This window comes from Glycine max, chromosome 20, assembly GCF_000004515.6.
Source record: "Glycine max cultivar Williams 82 chromosome 20, Glycine_max_v4.0, whole genome shotgun sequence".
In the NCBI taxonomy this organism is placed as follows: Eukaryota; Viridiplantae; Streptophyta; class Magnoliopsida; order Fabales; family Fabaceae; genus Glycine; species Glycine max.
Genome location: NC_038256.2, coordinates 41,406,671 through 41,416,717, shown reverse-complemented (window position 1 = coordinate 41,416,717; position 10,047 = coordinate 41,406,671). Strand labels below are relative to the sequence as shown.

Below are 10,047 nucleotides of genomic sequence, written 5' to 3'. Positions count from 1 at the left end.
TTTTTTTTATACCCGTAGCCCGTAGATATTGAAACCTGGTGATTTACTACCTACCCAATAAATTATGTATTTTCGCAAATTACACAATGTTTTTATGAAAAGGCGAAGGTGCAGGATTATTACCATAAACTCGCTTTACACAATACGTCGATCAATATATCTTATCCTATTTATTTTTTTCCCTATCGTTTATTGAAATTATTTTCAATATATAATAAAAGATGCAAACTAATAGTAATAAACCAAATTAGTAAGATATTATATAAGAATGATAAATTATTTGAAGTGAGACACCGAAATAATTAATCAGACCCTAAAGAAACAAAATTAGCAAGATATTTATACAAGAATGATAATATTAAAAATATTCCAAGTTTACAGCATTAGATAAACTATTTCAATCCAATTTTCAGTTTAATATTTTAAGATTTGCATTTAAATTGATTAATGAACACTAACTACGATCAACTCAATAAACTTGCTACTTGTAAAATGATACCTGGCAAGAAAAACTGATTGGCACAATAAAGAGCAAAACAATAATGAAGCAACAAAGGTTTCTGACCAAAAATGAAAGCCAGAAAAAAAAAAACTCAACGGAAAGTAGACTGTATTAACGAAAAATGGTAAAAAAGAAAAATCATAATTTACCATATTTTTTTAGCAATGTGGGCAGTAGACCTAAAGTTTCATATGAAAAAGCTAATACTTTCCTGTTCTAGGCCCTTTTTAAAAGAAGCCTTATTGACAAACTATAAGGAAACACAATAATAAAATGAAGAATGTTTCATGATTTCTCTTATCTTACTAATTAACCCACGCAACAAGTGGGACGGTAGCATTGAAACTTAGCAAACATGAACTGAAGTGTCTTTTTACTTATTTGGGAAAAGCATGAAGCCAGTCTCAGCAGCAGCTATTTTACACAAGCAAGCCAAACTTCCAATCAAGCCTACGAGGAAGGGAATCACCAAGAATAGTGCCGTGTATTGAAACAACAATATCTCTCACTTTCTAAGTTTTTCTCTATTCGTTTTTTATACTATTTATCTATCACCTGAATTTAGCAAGTCCAAGAAGATGATCTTTTAATAACCGGTTTCATCTGTTTGTCTTCTTCAAGGGAAATCATCCCCAAGTGTGAGGGGTCCTCCAGCATCATCTTTGCCACCAGATAACCTGCAATAGACCATGTTTGGTATTTTCTTGCCTGTTTGCCAATATATCTCCCAAGTTTACCATCATAATACTCTGGCCACCCATCCTTCAGTAAACGACTCTCGGCAAGTTCAATTGCACGTCTTGCAATCTGTGGTCTCCCCGTTTTGATACAAGCAGCTGTTACTAGCCACAGGAGCACTGCACTCAAGCCAGAAACAAAGCAAAAATGAAGAGTTATTAAACATAAAAAGGCCACCGAAACTATGTTGATAATTTTATTCCATAAAATGAGGAAAGAATAATGAACTATGCTTCTGGTAGGCATAGACTACCACTCATTGAGACCAATAAATAATAATATTGCTAACAAGTAATAAGAACAGTTTTTTTTATTAGTAATAGTTTTACCCATTTTCAATGTGATTTCATAGAAAAGATTAAGAGCCCATTTGTTACATCTATTTTACCCCATGAAAAACACTTTTATTTTGAAAAAAAAAACACTTTTTAAAAATTTACTAGTGTTGTTTGTTTAGGCATTTAAAAAAAGTGTTTTTAAAGACTTACAAAAAGGTGATTTATTTTTTTAGAGATTTCATGAGAAGCGAAATTATTTTTCAATTAGATTTAAGGAAAAATAAAATCTAAAAGAATAATGTTTCTGGATATTTTAAGCAGTTTTCAATAGTTTTGGGGAAAAAAAGTGTATTCATAAATGCTTTTTTGGAAAGAGTGTTTTTTATTACAACTGTAACTAAACAAAATATAACCTTTTCTTTTCATGAAACCTCTAAAAAAATAAATCACCTTTTTATACATCCTTAAAAACATTTTTTCAATAGCCTATACAAACAGACCCCGAGACATTTGCAAAGTTACTAAGCTTCAAACAACGTGTGTTCCACACATCCTGCCTTTCTGTTCTTAGTTAATGACAGACATTATCTGCATAACTAAGATATGGCAACACACATGTGGCTCAGTTTGCACAACTAAGCACACCTACCGGTCAAAATCCCAATTAACCAAATCCCACATTAAATGCATTTTAAAGTTTGAATATATGAGCAGAAAGGAAGAACCTGGCCAAGATCCTCCATTATGGTAACTCCATCTGGTATTTTTGGGATCACAACCAGTAACAATTCGCCACTCATGGCTCTCTATTGCAGGATAAGATATTTTTAGGGGCATTTCTCCAACTAATTCATCCCAGCGAGATTCAATAAGATCCATGATAGCCATTGATTGCTCCGGAGTTGCCAGAGAAGATAGAATTGCAACACAATTTCCTAAAGCAAACCATCGAAAATCCATCCGGGCCGGACTAACATTTCCAATGAAGTAGCCCCCGCGCATTGGCATAAAGTCAAACACCCATTCTGGGATTGAATCAGGAATAACATTAAACTTATTTACTGCAGTATGTGAGTACTCCTCGGTCTTATATCGATAAATGTCATTTAGTTGTTGGAAGTCGAGCCAAAAGTAACTCCGCATATGATAACTTAGTGCATGCAAACGCTTCACAATACGCTCTACGCATTCCTTTCCTTCGGCGTCATCCTGTTTCAGCATTGACAAAGCACATCTCAATGCCATGAAGAAAAGTGCTTGAATCTCTATTGGATAACCATAAATGCCCTGCAAGAAAAAAGAAAGGAAGCAGAAGAAACAATTAATAAAATATGCAAATTCTTCAAAATCAGCCAAATACATGAAAGCTTAACTCCAGGGAACATGAAAATACATAGAATAATTTATAAATAGTTTAGATGTGATACCCCATCAGTGTAAAAAAGGTTCTACACCATCATCCAATAATCTTTTGCCAAATCATTTAAAGAATTTAACATAGCATAAGAGCAAGACTTGTAAAAAACAATTATAATTGCATTTGAATCATCTGGCACCATAAAATGACTAACTTTGTTCATAAACAATGGAATGCACCAAAAATCATTCTTATAGCCAGATAACAAGCAATAATGATCATCTTAGAGAAACAGCCACAAACTATATCTTACCATTCTTCGATCAACCATGCAACATCCATCAGCACAAAGCAAAGTTGGAAATGTATCAAACCCCTCTGACAAGCATAGAGTCAGTATAAGTTTCATTCCCTTTTGACAATCTGGTGATTCAGCCAAAGATAAATCCCCTGTAGACTTTGTGTAGGCACGAAGTAAAATTATCCACCAGAATCCAGAATCAACTGGAGCAACTCTTCCAATTGCACTTTCACCAAAATCTGCAATAAGAGTATCTGTTTTCCTAATAGGATCATGAAGAACTTTGAAACTAGCTGGCATCACACCTTCACCAAGCTTAAACCGATCTACTCTTTTTTCCCAACCCTGAAGATGCAGTGTCTTCAACAAGAAGTTCCTGACTATCTCTGGTTCACCATTCATCAAAAAGGCTAGAGCACTGGGCACAAAATCTCGAACAAAAACCTATAAAATAAATATCAAACTCTTTCTTAGAAGACCCCCACAACAGTAAAAAGATTTAGTTCATGGTGCTTTTAGGTTTGCGGGGGATCCATTATCACAAAACCTGAGGCTTGGGTAATATTCAGGAATAAAGGGGCTTTCAGAATATTTCCAACTTAAATGTTCAGTCAAATATATGATAGAGCATCCGTTTATTTTTGTTCACTTTATTGTAGTACTATTAGATTCATTAAATTCAAGCTTTTGGGTAATTATGAAGTCTAAACATATGTTATCATGTTACATTATCACATATCATATGTCCTGCAAAATTTGCAGCAATCTGTAAATTGTATGATGTTTCAAGTTCAAATTGCCACGCAATTAAATGTAAACTTGTCACACGTGATACATGTACTAGAATTCAATTTCAAGTATTCTAGAGTGCCATTATTTTCAAATTAAAGTAATAAAGAAGCATGTTAAGGACAACTTAGTTCATCATAGCTCTAGACCATTAAGTTTCCATGGCTTGCATTTTTCAAAAAAAATTGAACACACCCCTAAAATTGGAATATGACATTTCAGTATTGTTTGAGGAATTCACCTGATCATAGTTCAGAACTTCCTCTGATTGATGATCAACAGCTGCAATTGTGCCAACCGGTTGGCCTCTAAAATAGACTAGAGATTTTCTGAGGGATTCCCAGGCATCGGCAACCATGGGGTGAGGCTCGAACGAGTTCCGTGTAGACGAAGCAGGTGTGTTGAAGCCAGATCTTCCTCCTGGAGAATAAGTGTCATAGTTATCCAAGCCCGCTCTCGCAAGACCAATGGAGAGCTCACTGAGTGACCTCTCATCAAATGATCTCTGTCTCTCAATGTTCAACTTTGGCTTTTCAAGCAAACGTAAGATATCAGAATCATCCAAATCAGGGATAGAGCAGTGAGAGCTGATTTTCCTCATTCCCATATGGCCGTCCATTTTCTCAACTTCTCTAATAACGGAACGATTATATCAAAAATATATACTATCTACAGACAAAACAACAATATGTGCCAAGGTCAAATGCAAAACCGAAACAAACAAATTCCTAGCAACCAAATCAGAAAAACTAAATATAAAAAAGCATAAAACCAAAGACTGAATTAGAAACGCAAAGCACAATCTCGAGTCACAATCAAAATGATATTAAAACTATTATATACGCAACCCTTCGTAATGATTAAGCTCCAGAAGAAGAGTGGAAAATGGAATAAAAAAATAAATACATCTCAGCACATTTTCTGCAACACGAAACATCACCTTCGACTCCGACAATTCAATCATGAAAATTGAAAAACCGAACACAATAACGAAATGATAAATGGCGCATTAAAGGAAAACAAGTAACAGATCAAGATCCATGGGGGAAAATCAGCATTATCACGCGATTCAAACAAGACAAAAAAAAAAAAACAAATCACGCATGAGAGTGAAATTCAGCTGCGACACAGGAATGAGCGTAATTCATCGTTGCACAGAAAAAGAGACAGATCTGAGAAGACGAAAGGGAAATAAACGGTACTGTGAAGTAAAACGAGGGGAGAACCTGAAGGAGGATGGCAACGGTGAGAGAGACTTGCCGGCGGAAACGACGGTGACTCGCCGGCGACTGCGCCGGAAAACGGTGCGCGGAGAGAATGGCGAAATGGAGAGAAAGAGAAGGGAAAAAATGAGCAGTAGCTCAGAAGCCGTTATTTATAGAAGGAGACGAACGGTAGAAAGAGAGTCCTGGAGAGGGTGCAACCAACGGACCGTACCGTCCTACCCCGTTTGTTTTTTGTTTTTTTTATTAACTTTTACTTTTAATTTCTGACAGTTGGATACCGTGTAAGAGATTTAACGGTAACAGCCGGTAGCTGGGCGAAGGGGTTACCAGCACCGTCCACGTGGGCGCAACGACGCCGTTTCTACGAATGAGATCTCTCCCACTCTTTCTTCTCTTCTTTCCTCTGATTCTGTGAATTCAAAAGTTGGGAATGGGAAATTGTATCGTGGCATGTGTGTATTTATATTTTCTTATGGGATATTATTTTGGAATTAATTAATTGTGTAGGTGGGTGGATTTCGGAATTATTTTCTGTGTGCCAAGATAGCTACATTTCAACTTGTATTTCTCCTCCCCGTGTTATAAAAATAAATAAACGAGGAAAGAAATTGACTTTTGAGAAGCCACTTCGGATGTTAAGGTGTGCATCATGCTGGTGTAAAATGTCTTTCCCTTTTTCATTTTTAATTTCTCAAGGTTTAATGAAAAAAATAAATGAAAGGACATTTATAGAATGTTATATCAAATTAATTATAACTTTAATCTCGTAATAACAATGGTTATCTCGTAATAACAATGGTTGATTTTTTATGTTTTTCCCAATACGATAGTGTAATATTGTTAATAAAATAATGTGGATAAAAATTCAATTTTTAAGTTCATACATGAAACAATATGCATCGAAAAATATATAGTTAATCTGTTAAATGAAATGCCATGTCTTGAATAGTTAAATCTTAAATGAAAAGAGTTAATGGGATACTTTGATATTAAAAAAAGTTGTCTAAGTCACATGATAGAATCACTGTAGAGGTAAAGTTCTAAAAAAAAAGATAATCAATTAACATACTGTTTTATATTCTATTTCGTAATTGGTTGTTATATTTTTCTTTAAAAAAAATTCGCAAGATGGGAAAGCTTCTCATAATATTGGCATTCCAAATTAAAGGTTCATCAATTCTGATTCAAATATTGTGTGATGCATTTTACATACAAAAACTTGATACTTTTTTTTGCAAACCATTTTACAAAATATTGGTATTTAAATCTACACGTATTTAACATTATTTCAAATTTTAAATTTTAATTTATATCTACTTTTTTTCAGCTACTTATGTTCAAAATTTGAAATGTGTTATCGCTGATTGTCCCTATTAGTTAGGGGGAAAAAAAATTGTACGCTTGAAGCAAACTATTGGGAGTCATGAATAAGAAAAATCCTAAATTGAGGGTGTTAAAAATACAAGAAATTGAAAATGGCAAACAGGCACAATTTCATAAACAAAAATCAAATTGGATTATGTCAAGCAGACACAATTTCAGAAATTGAAGGCGCAAAGAACAGGAGATTACGAGATACAATCAGCCAATATATACATTTTTTTTACAGAAGCCAATATATACATGATATATATATATATATATATATATATATATATATATATATATATATATATATATATATCCACTTCACCAAAAAAAAAAGCTAGCATGAAAAAAAGGGAATATTAAACAAAAAAACCTGTACTGACGAAATAAACAGAATCACGTAGTAGTACGATGCAAGGTTCGACAGTGGAGAAAAAAACTGCTGGATAAAGAAAATTCCTAATGAATGCTAATTTATAGTTGCAAAAAAAGATAATGTAGACATCTTACATAGTTAGATTTTCAAGTGAATTTTTTTTTTCAGGAAAGTGAGTTAAAAAAATTGATTCAATAAGTTTCCTGAATTTTTTTTTCAATAAATTAATAATAGTAACAATTTGATGGACAAATATCATCTAATAATTAAGTTTCATAATTAAGAATGCTTTCTTTGCTTATTTAAACGTCTAAATTGTTACTATTATTTATTTATTTAATTTATTTGTTTTTTACTTTCTCAGACTTAATTCAATGTTTAAATTATGAGTTTCAATTATGTCGTGATTTAATTTTAATATCATGATTTTAATATTCCTGAGAATCATTATATCACGATTTTACAATTATTTGGCAATATTAAAACTGGTTTTATTTATATAAACATGTTTTATAATTAGCACAAGCATTTTTTTTTTATCATTTTTTGTTAATATATAAAGATATCATAAGAAGTATAGTAATAATCTAAATAATAACATAACTACCACACTTTTAAATGAATATGGGACATCCCCGAGTTTAAAAATTATATATATAAAAAAAAACAACCTTCATGAATTAATGTGCAATTATAATGACAGCATAATATGTTTATTCACAAAAAAAAAATAGTGTAATATTGTTGCATAATGTATGCCCTAATAATTAGTAATGTTTTGTATTAAATGTTTCACGGTGTAAACCGGGAATATGCCATGCCTCTACTGAAGAAGAGCAAGTCCTCTCGTTGACATCCAAGAATGTAGGAGGGAAGAATCTGGTTAGTGAAGATTCACATACGATTACAAAACAATTAAACTTAATTACCTTCGAGAATCCTTGGCCTAGCCTTAAATAATAATTTCACAGTACATATGGAGTTTCGTCTTCTCCGTCATTCATGCACTTGCATGAATTAACCTGCATTCCTTCAATAAAATATTAGTATTAGTATTAGTATGATGATATATGTGTGTGACATGCACCTCCATTCCTCTAATAAAATGTTAGTATGATGATAGCCATGTGACATGCACGTGTAATCTTTTAATACAGTATAATTAGTCTTAATACCTGTTTCTTAAAATATTAAAATTAAAATTTAATTTATAATACAACAGTAACACATACAATACAAAATAATTTAAATTAATAAATTGCGGATAGATTAATGGAAAATAATTTTTCTGATTATATATCATCAGTTGATCATATCTCAATCAGTCAATTAAGAAAAATAATCTCAAAAGGAAATTGAGTTCATTTTTTCTTAATTGATCGAGCGGATAGCTTAAAAATTGGGTAACACGTATACTTTTTAATTCTATAATAATCAGTGCAAAATACTTTTCTTTTTAATCTTCTAAACATTCTCGAGTTATGGCCATACTTGAAATACTATTAAATCAACTCATATCTCATAAAAGTTTTGAGGACATGTGAGATTGAAAAATCTAATACATCAATTATTACCCTTTTTAATCCAAAGTTTTAATAGGAAACAATTTTTTTAACAAATTAATATTTCAACTTTTAAATATTAAAAATAATGTAAAATAAGGGAAAATCAAGAATTAAAACTAATACTTCAGACCCTGTATTACTTTAAGAAGCCAAAAAATACAGTGAAATGAACAAAAAACAATTATTAAAAGATTTTCCAATCAAAAACACTGACTGAAAAAACACTTTATTACTATAGTAACAATGGATGCAATTTCTCAAGAAAGATTAATTACCTAGTAATAAACTAATTTCGATGTTCCTGTCCAAAAAAAGATTCGATGTTATTAAAAGAACAAATTTTGAACTCGTCAGAATATTGAAAAATATTCAGTCGACGCTCTATTGTAAATTGAACAATCAGTGATTGAGTTCAGGACGAAAAAAAATTATATCGCAAAAAAAAATATCCTGAAAAACTTAAATATTCGTGTAAAGACTTTTGTAGATCAAATAAATTATAAGTTTTGCTTAGCACATCTCCTTTGGCATTGGTTTGTATCTCCCAATTCTATGTGTGATTTGGTATTGGAGATAAAAATGTATGTCTAAGATTTAATCTATTATGTTATTAATTTTAATAAAAAAAATATTTTTTATTTTACTGTCATATTTATTATTTTATTAAATTATTAATGTGATAAAATTTTTGTTTAAAATTAAAGATTTGTTATCATAATAGAAATTATGAAAATGAGAAACAAATATTTTATAATTTTAATTTTAATTATTCTTGATCATAGGATTATTATAATTAAGACATAAATAATCTGGATAGATCACCATATATATGATAATATTTGATGAATATTAATATATCTCATTTATTAATTTAAATACATAGATGATGTGTATAGGGATATGTGATTATTGAATTGATTCAATTGAGATTTTCTAATGGATAAAATTAGTTAGATGAGCATGGGATATAATTAAATTTAATGACTATCAGTAGTTAAAGAAATGAGCACTAATCAAGATGAGCATTTGTAAAGTTAATGTCTAATCAGGATGGAATCCATCAATTATCCGTAGTGAGTTTTTAGTTCTATAATAAACTTAAAATCTTGGTGAGGACAATTGAATGAATAAAGGAATGAGTTTTCTTAAGTTATTTACTAAATAAATTTATCAACTTACATGAGTTCAAGGTTATGAAACTCAAGAGTTTACAAAGACTCGTGAAAGTTTTATAGATTCGAATTGTAAACTTGTAAAAGTTCACCTCATTTAAAAATAATAACAAAATATTTATAAATAACATTTCAATTAAACATTTTAATAATATAATAAAACAACATAATAAATCATAAATTTCACTTTACTTAAATAACTAAGTCTAGTAATGTATTATTGCTAGATAATAACTTACCGATGTTATAGTAGTGGTAAGTCATTTTCATTGAGAGTTTGATGTTATTAGAGAACAAACATTTGATATTTTTAAAGGTGAGAATTTTTTTTATTTGAGAACAACACAAAAAATGAAGGTATGTTGACACTAAATA

The 10,047-nt window shown here is 31.0% G+C and overlaps 1 protein-coding gene across 6 annotated transcripts; it reads right to left on the bottom strand.

Moving 5' to 3' along the window:
• Positions 1-613: 613 nt before the first annotated feature.
• LOC100803655 (probable alkaline/neutral invertase D) lies at positions 614-5,622 on the bottom strand. 6 transcript variants are annotated; one of them, XM_003556162.4, is made up of 5 exons: positions 5,192-5,622; positions 4,207-4,634; positions 3,189-3,620; positions 2,244-2,805; positions 614-1,359 (listed from the first exon to the last, which is right to left on the bottom strand). In XM_003556162.4, exons 2-5 carry the CDS (start codon positions 4,582-4,584, stop codon positions 1,064-1,066), a joined length of 1,668 nt encoding a protein of 555 aa, XP_003556210.1. In that variant the 5' UTR covers positions 4,585-4,634; positions 5,192-5,622; the 3' UTR covers positions 614-1,063. The 6 variants fall into 6 exon arrangements, with proteins under 6 accessions (XP_003556210.1, XP_040869300.1, XP_006606227.1 ...); XM_041013366.1 differs by having other exon boundaries at positions 4,207-4,630; XM_006606164.3 differs by having other exon boundaries at positions 4,207-4,597.
• Between the last annotated feature and the right edge of the window lie 4,425 nt (positions 5,623-10,047).